Source organism: Lepidothrix coronata, unplaced genomic scaffold, assembly GCF_001604755.1.
Source record: "Lepidothrix coronata isolate B3197 unplaced genomic scaffold, Lepidothrix_coronata-1.0 Scaffold51, whole genome shotgun sequence".
NCBI lineage: Eukaryota > Metazoa > Chordata > Aves > Passeriformes > Pipridae > Lepidothrix > Lepidothrix coronata.
Genome location: NW_016690231.1, coordinates 4,976,247 through 4,990,221, shown reverse-complemented (window position 1 = coordinate 4,990,221; position 13,975 = coordinate 4,976,247). Strand labels below are relative to the sequence as shown.

The window sequence follows — 13,975 nt, the reverse complement described above, 5'->3', positions numbered from 1 at the left end:
TACTCGAGAGATTGTGCTGAGTTCTCGTGACACACCTGATCAGAGTCAGTATTTCAAAGATATGTCTTTTATTTTCAACTCATTCCTTAGAACATTAGCTGGAGCCCCGCAGGCAGAATTCAGGATGCCCCTCACTCAGCTGGTAGCAGGAGCCTGTTCCTTGCACTTCTGTTCTGCAAGCTCCTGGAGTCCCGACACAGACTGGCATTTTGCTCCCAGGAGATAATAGCGTGAATAACTACTCCAAGGAAAACCAACACAGCAGCAGTAATGCAAAATACACTGCCCCTCTGCAGGCTTACCTGGCATTGCTGTGCCACACTGACCATGTCACTGTGGAGAGCAGCGAGCTCCTGCCATCCCCAGAGCTTCTGTCTCCTGACAGCACCTTCCGCAGCAGGACACTGGGTTTCGCTCACCCTGCTCAAACTGATGGGAGGAGGAGTCTGGGCAGGGAAGGCACTCGATTCCCCCCAGGCCACCTTTTGGCTGGGACACCAAATCAACACGCAAGTTTGCACCAACCTCTTGTCTCTGGTTCAGACAGACAAGGAAGTTATTTATCAAGGGCCAAACCAAACGAGTGATCGGCCGGGACACTCCTGCACAAGGGCTGTTTTGCAAATGGGGAGCTTAATGAAGGAACTACTGAGCTGTTCCCAGGGAGGAGAGGTGGCATGGGGAAAGCACAAAGGTCTCAAAGCTGCAGCAGAGCGGCTGAGGGGGGCTTAAGTTCACCTTTCCATCCCAGCTGAAGCCACGTGCTGGGAATGGGGGAAAACAGCAGGAAGGAGGCAAACCAAGCACCTCTTGTTTTGTAGGGAGGGAAAAGTGCTTATGACAGTGATTCATGTGACAATGGAGCACCACTTCCATATGAATGTGCACACACCCCCATCATACCAATCCCCAAACCTGTTTAGTATCTCTAGTAGATAAAACACTTAAAGCACCCTAAAAGCAGAAGCTATTTTGTCACAAAGGTTGCTGCATGAGGACAGTTTGTGTACCCTGACTCCCACCATCTCCTGCAGCTGATACCACCCTCCTGAAAAGCCCATCCTGCATCTGAAGCCACGTCATTCCTGCCTAGAAATGTCAGGGCTCTAACAGGAGCAGGATGACTGGTAAGGAGGGCACAGCAAGAAACTGGATTCACATGGGAGGAAGAGAAGGGAACCCTTCTGTTCCCAGGGAATATTGATCACAAGAAAGCTTTAAAAGGAAAAGGGGACATGCACTACACAGGAAAATTGATCTGTTTACAGAAAATATCTGCAGGTTGCCTGAAAATGAATATCCTTCATGCGAAACTTTCCTTTGAGAGAGCATGAACTTCGGATACATTAGAAGGTTAAGAGCGTAAGTAATGTGTTTTTTCACCTTTAGCTAAAGGTCACGGAGCATTCAAACAATTCCTCTGTTTCCAAGCTGAACATGACAGAAGTCAACTACGCACACCAACATTATAGCTAATGAATATGGAAAACAGAAATGTTTTCCCTGAAGTTTGGCCAAGAACCACTCAGTGCCCTTAAGAAGAAACTGCTGATTATTGGTGATTTTAGTTTTACCTCAAGAAAGTCAAACAAACCAGAACCTTTTCACCAAGCTTCCCTTTAAAAGCACGCTCACTTGTCAACACTTTTTGCAAGTCATTTTCTAATAGGACAGAACAAATCCAGGGTCATTATAAAATATTGCACCACTTTCACATCCAGCCTCCCTGACAGCTGTTGGGACCAGATATCTCTCAGTGAGGAGGAAGAGGAGGAGTACACCTGAATATGGCTGGGGACCTGCTTACCCTGTGGAAGAGCCTGTCTGCTACATCATCCCCCAGAGCTCAGTCTGGGTCAGACCCATAGGTTCACAGCCCTGCCCAAAGCTGGCACTCAAGAGTGAAACCAGCCAACAAACATCCTCACTCAACCGGTACTCTATCTTCTCTGCCAGCTCCAAACTCAGCAGTAACTCATGGAACATGCTGCTGGGAGGAGAAGCCCATATGTACAAAGCATATTCTTGTTTGTTCACTTGAAATACGTATTTTTCCTCTTTTTATTGGATATCCCCTTGGGTTTTCTGTGACGGGAGAAGAAAAATGCCCAAGCTTGCTTCCACTGCCCGCTGCCCCTTCACAACATCCCCTCTCACTTGCCTCATCTGTGAAATCAAACAGCTGCAATCCTTTAAATCACTTTTCATAAAGTGTCTCCGAGCCTAAAATAATGTCACGGCTCATTTCTGAGCTCAGCATTCCTGCCGCGCCGCATTTCCCTGGGTGCGACCGTCACAGTTGGACTGTGATTATTTATTTATATTATAATAGCATTTGCAGCCCTGCTGTGCTCAGCCCTGCACACGTGCCCAGGAGGTGACCCAGGGCGTTTCCACCACCAGGATAAGGATCCCTGAGCTGACGAATTCCCAGTTCTCAGGAAAGGATGTCTTGGAACGCAACAAACCAGAACCAAAATTTAATTAGATGCAAGACATGTTAGTGTCGGGTTGGTTTTGGCCTCTCTTGCTTTCTTCCAAACAAGCTCTCACTGTGCAAACACACCCCATGACAAAACTGACCTGGCCAAGACATGCAAGCAAATACCGCTGACTTTTAATATTAAACAGCACAGCAACTTCAAAGGAACTGGGCTCTCCTCTCCCAAGCAATCCCACCAGAGATCAGCTCCAGCCCCAGAGCCATGGCCAGGTTCCAGCTCATGGCGCCACCGAGCCAGAGACACGTGTTTGCAAACAGCTGAGAGCGGCGGGGCAGATCATGCAGGGACACGCTTCCAGAAACACTCCGCCTACCCTCCCAGGAGAGGCAAGGTGTGTTGGTTTGTGTGGGGCTGTCACACTTCTGCTGAGAGGAGCCTTTTGGCTTTCCATACAAAAAAATCTCAGCTCGCACCTCTCCTGCATCCAGACACCCAAAAGGTATCACATAACTTCAGGTGATTACATGTGGCTGTAAAAATAGCTTCTAGAAGCAAACGCCAGCAACTTCTTCCAACATTAATACAATAGAACAAAACCAGTGTTCACTGCAGCCAGGGAGCAGGGCAGGCTGGAGGAAACCCCAGCTCCGGCCCACTGTGAACAACTGCCCCGCTCAGCTCATCCTGCTGTTGGCAGCACTAAGGGGAAGAAGCTGGGATTTGGAGGAGAAAAGGGCTCAGCACCCCAAGGCCAGGAGCCTTTTGCACTCTTAAAATCAGTCTCCACACTGCGGATTGAGGTTCCTTTGGTTTGTTTATAAACCACAGTTTTGCAACAACTGCCGATCATGCTCACCTGGTCACATCCTCCTCCAGCTCCGGTTTCTGATAAAAAGAGAACTGGGATTTTCTTTCTGAGACAAATGCTCTTGGTTCTGTTCCACCCCCCAAACAAACATGCTCGCACCGATGGAAGCAAAACTCCCATAAATCGAACCAGGTCAGCGTGTCTCATAGCCGGGATGAAAAGCTTCTTTGTGCAGCAGCACGCAGGCCCCGAGCGATGTAGATGAGCCAGCAAACACAGCCAAGAGCTCGTCCCGCGCCCTCCTTAACGTTTCTATTTCAAAGCCTTTCCAAGCTCTAGCTCTGCTCCCTGTGCCACTCTGCTGAGGCCAGGCAAAGAGGGCAAATGAGGGAATTTCACCCCTTCACTGACACTTCATGGGTTTCCAGGCTCTGAAGTCAAACACTGAAACCAGCACAGACTGAACCTGACCATTCAGTAGCTGTCACTGTCAAACCTAACTCCCAGACAGAGTCTCCTCGCTGACTTGTGTTACAGCCACCTTCCTGGCTGTGGCCACCTTGCTGTGACCCACCAAGAAGCGGCTCTGAAGAGCCTTGCAAGTGTGAGCCACACTCCAGCACCTAATAAGATTCCTTTAAGCAGCCTGAGCTGACTAAAGCTGTTCCACTAAGGACAGTTTCTTCTGTTAAGGGCTTAAACCTAAAACATTCACCCATGAGCAAGCACAGATGTGAGTGACATGGCACAGAAAGGAGAGGCTGGATCCAGGTGAATCAACCTCTGCAAGTTCTGGTACAGCCAAAAAAAAAAAAAAAATCATCACCAGCTTATGCCCTGATCCAAGAGGAGAAAAGACTAGGGGTCAGTGTAAGAGGGGGAAAAAAACTGTGGAAGGATAAAATGGAAAGCTCAGCATCTCAGTTATTTTCTTGCTCCACAGGAGTGCCACATGAAGAGAGGCAGGTCTCCTGAACAGAGGGCAGGTTCACTCCCAGCAGTTTGTCTGAGAACCAGAAGAGCTCTCCCATGGGTGTGAGGAGCGAGGACTGGGCTCGCGGGGAAGCAGTGAGCCCATATGCAGGAGAGGATGGTCATTCCTTTTGATTCAGGGCCAAGGAAAGGCCATGCAGAAGAGGCTTGGAGGCTACGTGCTCCTGCTCCACACAAATGATCAACCTTCCCCTTTCCCCCCAGGCTGGATACTGCACCCAACCAAGGGTGGTCCTGCCAGGAGGACAAATGGACAGAGGTGCTCAGAAATGATGAGCCAGAGCCCATGAGCACTGCCACGGCAAGTGCCAGGAAAAGGCTGGAAAGGGAGAGAAAAACTGAAAGCACCATATGGAGAAACAAAAGAGGATCCCACGAGAGAGGAACGATGAAATCCTGTACCACAGGCACGGAAACGGTCTGATTTCTGTGTAACAGCCACATCCGAGAGCGGCGCGGCTGAACCGCTGCCCAGCAGCGGGGACACGCCGGCAGCTCCCACCCCGCGCGTGGGTAGGGAAGGAAGGGAAGGCTTTGCCTTACCGCGTGTGGCCGGGCAATCTGAACCGGGTAGGACATGGCGTGCGGGGGGTAGCGCGGCTCGGCAGCGCGCCAGCTCTGCGTCACGGGCTGTGTCGATCCAGACATGTCGGAAGAGCAGGCGCGGCGGTCGCTGCTTCCAAATCGCCGACGAAAGGATTAGGAGAGCCGAGAGCTCCTCTTCATCATGTGTGTGCTCTCCACGTCACGCAATAGCTGGAAGGGAACAGGAAAGCAGCAGGTTAAAATTCAGTCAACCACAGTCCCATGTGACAACCGAACATCAGGCCTTGGGCGATCACCAAAACCTCACTGCCCTCGCAATTCCCCGGCAGCCTCGTCTTCCACTTGGCAAACGCCACTGCCAAGTTTTTGCTGTAGATTACTTCTATCACAGGGAAGTCCAAATAAAAGATTTTCCCAAATCCATCCCACCCAATTTCCCTGGAAAACCTTCCCCCAGCACCAGCAGGACTAGGCCAGCACACTGCCAGCAATTTATTTGGGTCCTGTTGATCTGTGTCTCCAAGTCTCTTGGAGATGGGTATTTTTTGCAGGACGACTTAGTTTCCAAAGACACAATCTAGAGTTCTGGCATTTCAACACAAGGTCCCTCCCTAGCCCATCCCTTTCCACATCCACACTCTCACATGTCAGTGCCCTCCTTTCCAAGCTGTGGCCACTTTCACAGCCCCCTGAGGTAGGCCCTGATCTATGCCAGGAGGGACACCAGGCACTGACCTCCCCTGCAGCCATATCCATCCAAGAGGCTAAACTAAAAACCAGGACTAAAGCACGTCACACATCCAGAGCCACCTGATCAGCCTCTTCTGATCAGGACCAAGAGTCTGAGAAGACACCACAGCCCTGAGGGTATTTTCACAAACACCCCTGCCACCCATGCTTTTTCTCCTGTACCACCTGTTGCAATTCCTTTTGCAGCTGCAACATAATCAGGGAAACCAACAAAGTCAGAAGATACTCCTTGGCCCAAGGGGAGATTTACAAGCTACTGATTTTTATAGATACTTCATATAGTTTGCTCAGTGAGGATTTTAAGCCTCCTGGTTTTTGTATGGATTACAATGAAAAAGTAGCAAAGGTCTAAATGCTGCATTTTTCATTGCTGCCAGCTTGAGGTGCATTAACTATTATTCACATATTATTGGTTAGTTATACAAACCATAAATTCCCGCTGCTGCCTGAGCTCAGGGGATGCTACAAGGACTGATCCTAAGCAGGGAGAGCCTCAGCTCCCTGGGATCCATCCTCCATCCCACCCAACGCTGCGCACACTCGCTCATCTCCTGCTCGGTGCAGGTGCACGTTACATATAGACTTGTGCAAGGTTTTTTGGCAGCATCAAAATCTTCCATCAGCACATCAGGAGCAGCAGGGGAAGTTTCCAGCGCCACAAGCTCCCAGCAGCCTCTCCCCACGCTCATGGTCTCTGAGCATGGGGAGCACAGCCAGTCCCAGCCAACGCAACTTCAACTGAAACAGCGGTTGGCGTGCACAAAAACCAAACAGGGGTGGGAAAGGGGGGGGGAAAGAAAAAAAAAAAAAGAGGAAGCTTTTCTTTTTCTAATTTTTTCTCCTCCTGTGAGACCACAGATCAGCCCATGCTGATAAACCCCTTGCTATCTGCTGCAGGCAGGCACAGGGCTGCCTCGCTGGTTTGCCGGCACTGACGCATCGATCACAGCCAGAAATAAAACCAAACCAAGGCAACGGCCCCCAGCAGCCCAGGCACGATGAGAAGCCAGAGGAAAGCAGCCTAGGGAGGCTCCCTCACCCAGAGGTCAAATTTTACAAAAATCATATTTTTCAGCAAATCCCCATGAAGTCTAAGGATGACAGACACACAAAGACATTGCCATGCTCCTGCCGAGCGTCAGGTGGAACTCTTTGGAAAAAGGTATTTTGCCAAGTGATATATGGAAAAACACACAGCAAGGTTTAACTCTCAAGGTATGGAGCAGAGAGACAGCCATGCCTTTCCTGCTTTTGGCTCACTCCATGCACAGGAGCTGGGATTCCCCCCAGCCCTGCACCCACACATCCCTGCTGAGCCCCGGGGCACCTTACCTGCCACCCCAGGGAAGCACCGGTGGCCTGGGAGCAGCCTGACTCTCATCCCAGATAAGATAGCCTCCCCATGCAAGAGCCTGGCGTGCTCAGTGCAATCCACCCAGGGCAGGAAAGCCCCTGAGCAAGCAGGGGAATTCAGAGGCACCCAGAAGACGCGTATTTATACTTCCAGTATGACTGTCCCACTTCCCCTCACGCTTCCGACTGGATGGGATTTTAATCACCAATTCCCACCCAAAGCTGGGGGCTGTGCCAGGAGCACGTGGTTCAAAACCCTCTCTGCTCACCCTCCAGGGACACACCAGCACCCTCCCAGGAGACACAAGCACCTTCCCAGCCCTCCTGCAGCCTGTGTGTGTTTCTCAAGGGGCAAACCCTCCCTGCAGCTGCCAAGGACACGTGCACGGGGCTCTCAAGGGCTCCAAAAGCTCGCTGGGATCTGCAGTAATTTAAGGTACTTTCCTAATAACGGATTCCAACTCGGACATTTTGGCTTGCAGCCACCTACGAGTTAATTAGCACATGTAAATATAAACACACACACACAGACACACACACACACACACTCTCACAGAGACACACACACACTCTCACAGAGACACACACACACTTCCAGCTGGGGGCCCAGATTCCTTGGCAGCTTTCAACAAGCCAAGGCTTCCCTAGAAGCTCAGCAGGTAGACCTGACCACACCGAGCCAGCTGACTACAGTAAAAGAAATAGGATGGTTTTTCTTTTTTTAAACTCTTCAGATCAGAAGCTAGGCTTAAAACTCAGCACCATGTGCAAAGCCACATGGTATCAAGCTCTAAAACAGTTCAAAAGCTTTTTTGCCTCTGTCTGTGCAACCAAAACAAAGTTAACTGTCTGCTAGAGGGCTACAGACACAGGATGAACTTACAGGGGCCAACAAAACCATCCTGCACCGAGTCACAGTGTCTGTGAGCCATGGCCTGCACTAATCACACAATAGAAAGAACACAAAAGGGATTTTTCCTTAACAAGGGCAGCAAACCACCTCTGTCTCCATTAAGGCTTCTTGTTAGAAGCCCTGGAAAAACAAGAGTGCTTGCAAACAGACAAAGAAGCACTGCCCAGGCATTTCCACACCTGCAAACAGCAGGTCACCAGCAAGATCTCAGTGCAAGCCCAAGGCCCTGGATGTTTCCACCACAGAAGGACTGTGGCCCGGACCCAAATGAGGCCATCAAAGCACTGGGGTAGCTCCAGAAATGCCACCACCTCAGATCCCATTTTTACACTCCATATGCCCATCCCAGCACTGCTCCGGGGAGGAGGGTCCATGACCAGCTGGCAACAAGTGTGGGTGCTGCCACCGGGGAGTAAAGTAGGAGCACAACACTGTGCTGGGGATGTACTGGTGCCACTTCAGAGCTGGGTGCAGCTGGGACACTGCTTGGCCACCTATTCCCAGCAGAAGACAGTGGGGTGCCTTCTCCTCCACAACCCTTTAATAATTATTTTTAAGAGAGGAACACAAACAATAGAAGCAGATTAATGGAAATAAGAGAGAGAGTGCAGCCAGGCTCTTTAAATCTTGAAAAATCAAACTGTTTGGTTCCTACTTTTCTCAACTGATTTTGATGAGGAACAGACATTGTCTCACAGGAAAAGTATTTCCCCCCCAGTTGGAGTCTCCATCCGAGACTGTTTTACCCACAGACCTGTGTTAGCTATTACAGCACTAGGTATGAAGAGATTTATGGTCTCTGATTAGGAACAGGAGAAAGCTGGAGGTTACAAGCAAACCCAGAATCAGGCCTACAACATGAATCTGCAGATGAGGCAAGAGACCATGGAACCTCCTAAACCCATTTATTTCCACCTGTTGGGAGACTCTCAGGATTTTGCCCCGCTACTGAAAACTACCCCCATCCTCCCCCCTGCCACCACCCTGCTTCCCTCTTTTTCCTCTTCATGTGCCATTTACTGTCTAAAATTGTTTTCCCATCACCTGTTCTCCCAATTCACACCATGAAAGGAGACTACAAGCCACTGCAAGTTGCTACAGGCTGGCCCACACGTCAAGGAGCTCTGCCTGCACGCCCGGCTGTCCCAGTGCCTGCCAGCTCCCAGCAGCATCCCCAGCTCGGGCACAGCCCGTGCTCATGGGGTGCACAGCACTGGGCCAAGCACATTCACATCCAGACCAAGAGATGGGCACGAACAAGTCCACAACACTCTGCAGTCATCTACGGATTCCCAGCCAACAGCACCTGGACACAGAGCTGTACAGCTCCGTGCTGGGCCTTTGGTGCAGCTCCTGACCACGGCGAAGCACGCGCTGATACAGTCAGGACCCTGCTAAAACACCGCAGGTCTAAAATAAGAGTTTGCAATTAAATCCAGTTGCAAAAATTTTAATTAACTTCATTGAACATACTTGTTGCTCTTCAAAGTTAGAGCCAACCCTCCCAATCAGCTCCGGACTCCTCAGGGAGAGCAGGATTCCCAGGCGAGGTCCCTGGCTTTGCTGACACAGTACAAACGTGGGCCAGTTGCTGTAATTACCCTGTGCCTTAGTCCGTCTGTCTGAAAGGTGAGAACAACAAGACACTCCCAGCTCACAGAAAATACCGGTTCATCCGTGCTCTGAAGAGGTATAAAGATCCCAATGAAAACACATGGCTCAAGTTCAAAATACACTTTATTACATGCTGAAATAAGGTTAACAGAATATTTTGTTTCTTAAGTCCACAGTAATGTTACTCAACTTGTGGTCTACGGACCATGGATGGTCTATAGAAGACGTTAGGAGGCAGCCCACAAAATGACTGCAAAAGACCTTATTAAAAGGCAACGACTACTACCACCACACCATGCAGCAAGACAAATAAGAAAAATGCTGCTGGCACTCACCAGTGCATTTAACTGAAGAGTATTGACAACAAAGCCCATGTTTAATTACATTAAATGATGCAGTTTTTGGAAAAAACAACAAAGTTGTCTTTAATCAAATGCTAAATACATGACAATTTTCCTCCTCAAACAAGAAATAAAAGGTATATATCCTCCAGTCAACTCGTGTAGTTTGAAATAAAAATTAGGGAAGACTTTTGTTAATAATGCTTAATTAATACCGAGCTATAACATCCAACTCCAAGAGTCCAACCAACCGTGATGCTTAAAAAAAAACAGCACCCACTTGTGTGTGGCACAGAAGAGCGTACTGCCCGTCAGCCGCCGTTCCACCGATGTGCTGTACTGCTCTAGATCAAAACCAGACCGGAAAAGCAGCTAAGGGACTTACCCAGCCTTGCTTTAAAGGACGAGTGGAAGCAAAAACAATTAAGATGCAATGAAAATGAGTAGAGAGATGCTCCTGAGAAATGCACCACAACGTAACGTTAATGGATATGTCTAATCAATATGTGCATGAAATTTTCTTGGAAGACAGTTGACATTATACACAAATATTTGTATGTACTGTATCTATTAAGTCCTTTCAAGAGGAAAGCAGGCCGTCTGCCATAATTTTAGGGCTCTATTCAGAATAACAAAGATGACTATGTCAGTGTCTGCAGCCCAGGAATCCACGGTAATCACAGCAGAGCACAGAGGTTTTACACTAACATTGCAGCACAGGGTCAACAGGAAAGATCAGGCACATCCTGAGCACCATGGCATAGAGCAGAAGTTATTTCAACCCCAAGGGTCGAGGCATGTACCTGCATGCCTAAAGCATTTTTTTTCTTGCTTTGGAGGACTACAAAAGCCAAGCCAGGCTGGTAGCACCCTGCACATGATGGTCAGACCCTGCAGTTCCTCAGGTGTCCCTCCAGCAGCAGGACCCATTCCCCAGCTGACATGCTGGCAGCAGCCCTCCTCCCTCTTCTCTTTTGTCCAGATGACTTTTGAACTAGATTTTTTCCTTGCCTGACCGACGGTGTGGACGCACAAGCAATTACGGCAGCAGATCTGGGGGAAGAAGGGGCCTGCAGCACCGTGACAGAGCTGCTCAGAGCAGGGTGTTACCCTTGTACGAAGGTACAACTGGTCCCTAAGGCTATGGAGGGGATGGCAGAAGCTCAAGAGCTGAAGTCTCTCATCCTGGTTTGCTGTCTCATAGCTGGAAACCTCCAGGCTGCATCAGCTCTCCCACCATGGTACGGCTCCACGCAGAACCGGTTCCTATCCCTGATGAAAGACGACTTCACTGCCCCGCTCCTATCGCTGCCCAAAGCCACAAAGCAGGATTTGCCACTTGCATTTCTCCTTTTCCATCTTTCCAAGCTATTTTCGGCACAGGACCCACGTTTAGCTCTGCCCCGAGATAACCTTTGCCGGCATTCGTGTACAGATCTTGGCACCGCAGCAGCGCGGAGCAAGGTCAGAGGGTTGGGTTTTGCCAGCCCCACTCCTGGTTGTGTTTCGAAAGGCAGGTTTGCCAGATCGGCTGCTCTCGGCAGCAGCGCGACACTGGCCTGGTGCGTCTGGAAAGGACATGCTGACTGTGCACTGTGATTCCTGCCCCTGAAAACCCTCACTCAGACCCCAAACCTCAGTAGGAGAACGTGGTTCCCTGGGAGCAGATGAGACATCTGCACACCTGCCCCACCACGGACACCCCTTGTCAGGGGAGCACTTGCAGTGGATTTCACACACTTTAAGTACATCTCAGCCCTCGGCAAAGGGGCTGCAAGTGACCTTGTGATGGCTCCCAGAGGGACATGTATGTGCTTAAATGAACAAGACTGACCCATTTCTCTTTGCAGGAGCACTCAGCCATCACTCCCCAGTTGCAGGGACATTGTCTTATTAAAATGCACGAGCCACACACCAAGAGCCGGCCTGGCCACAGCTCCAGCCTCAGGTCAGCACCAACGTCTGAGTCTTTGCTTTTCAAATCCTGCCACAACGTGCTTCTTTTCCTCTAATTTCCCTACTCCCATTATTGCATTTTCCCCTTCTAATCAATTTTTTAAAAAGTAAGCACCTCCTGATTTTGCAGTTGAGACTGCAAAACCACGCAGACAACCCGTGGCTCTTTGGACAGCGAGCTTGTCAGCAGGGAGCTGCTCTTGTTATGCAACAGCATCGTTGGTCCCTGTGCCAGGGCACCCATGGCCCTGCAAACCCATTCCCATGCTGCTCTGCTGGGAAGTGGAGAGAGCCAGCACGCACACGGCCACACGCAACCCACTGCTACTGACTGGCAGCTGCAGCCTAAATGCCCAAAAGGGACACTTCAAATAATTAAAGATAGTGACAAGGAACACTGAAACAGAAACCCACACGAAAAGAAAAAGGGGAGGTGGGATTTGGATCCATGCACGGGCCATTCATGGAACAAAGGAGTTATTTTAAGTCTGGGCTGGAAATAGAAAACAAATTAGACCATGCGAGGCCTTTGTTGAAGATGATCTGCAAAGACAAATGGAAACGCCCGGAGAGCAAATTAAAAAAAAACTAAACATGAAACCACTCGGGCACTGGGACTGCAAAGGGAAACAGGGCAGGGGACTGAGGGAGGAAAGGAAAGGAGTGACAGTCAGATGGCCAGAGCACAGATTAAGCAGCCAAAAAGGAGACAGATAAGAAAACCAGTGCAGGACAGCAAAAGCAAACCAACAGAAGTGACTGGCAAAACCCTAGGGATGGAAAAAACACTGAAAATTCCCCATTTTGTGATGGAAGCCCAGCCCAAAGCTCCAGATACAGAAATGTAGGAGCTGAAACTAAAAAACACATCTGTTGGGGCAAGATGGGCTGTGCAAGGGAACAAAGCAAGCTCTCCTCCTCTTCTACCCAACCCCCTGCCTGGCAGCCTATAATGCTGCAATATTCACCCTGCGCTGCCACATCCACCAGGGATGGGATCCAGGCAATTTTAACCATGGGGCACGAGTAGACAGCCTGTTCCAGGGCAAAGCTCCTTCTCTTCCCACTCCCAGACCTCATTTCTCTCCTGCCTCTTCCCTGCAAACACTGTACAACATCCTTCCTACTTAGCTACTCCCTCTTACATTAAACATGGGCTTAAATACTGTGACTGTTACGCAGTTCTAATCTCAGTTGAATAAACACACACCAACAGCCTTGAATCAAGAAAAAAACCACGCAATTCCTTGCCATTGTGCAATAATGGTACAGTAACCGTGTGGCTATTTCAGCCACGCTCCCAAGTACATTAAACAGCACATTAACAACCGTCACTGTAACAACACATCACCACTGCGCCCACTTGCAGCTCCCAGGAGTCAACCTAAACCCCAGACTATCCAGATAAACAAGGCTTTTAAAATGCAAGGCAGGTTACAAAGCACCTGCGAGATTTATTTATATATTTTGTACAGAACACACTGCTCATTTGATTTTCAAACCCTTCAGTTCATGTTGCTAAAGAGACAGGTCCTCTGATGTCTTGGGCACGTTCATGAAAGCGAGGGGAGTCACTCCTCCAGATCCTTTTGTTGAACAAATTACTCAGCTCAGGAGTGACATTTTCAGTTATTTACATCCTGAATAAAGAAGGGAAGTTCATTTTCTGGAGTTCCTAAGATAAGTTCTTTGAGGCGGATTGTACCGCTAAACATTTTCTCCTTTCGCACGTTCCCAATTTCAAAGACGACAAAACATCTTTGCCTTCTAAATTATTCCTTTTCTTTCATGATCCTCTAATGATTCAGGAGTCTAAACTTCACACGAGGATCTTTGAAGAGCACCAACTGCCAGCATAAAAGCTGAACTATTGTGACAAACTGCACAATTTAATGCCTCCCTAGGAAGACACGTGCAAAGGAACCAAATTACCCTAGGGATCCGAAACGAAGCCTGCAAATAAATTAAATGACCTGTAAACCAAGGTACTCAAAAATATATGAGATGCTATGCAGCTGTGCCATAAAATATCACTAAAGGAGGGAGTCGTTTGGGAGTAGAGCTGTTTTAAACTAACCCATTTCACTCCGGGTTTGCACTGCAGTCACTACATATAACCCAGCACATCGCTGCACCCCAGACTCCAGATGGAAACTGAAGTAATGCTCCCTCAATTGCTTGTGATGGTCTGTCAAATACTAGCTCTGAACCCTCCCCTAGGCCTTCCTCCTAACATCCCCCAGGTAATTACTAGCAG

The 13,975-nt window shown here is 49.2% G+C and overlaps 1 protein-coding gene across 12 annotated transcripts in view; it reads right to left on the bottom strand.

Annotated features, from left to right (window-relative positions):
• Nucleotides 1-13,975, bottom strand: part of NCOR2 (nuclear receptor corepressor 2) — a 238,780-nt gene that overhangs the window by 161,013 nt on the left and 63,792 nt on the right. For all 12 annotated transcript variants that reach the window (XM_017815531.1, XM_017815532.1, XM_017815538.1 and 9 more), the window contains exon 2: nt 4,789-5,001. In XM_017815531.1, coding sequence (XP_017671020.1) covers nt 4,789-4,893 — 105 coding nt within the window. In that variant the 5' untranslated portion in view covers nt 4,894-5,001. The remainder of the gene's footprint in view (nt 1-4,788; nt 5,002-13,975) is intronic.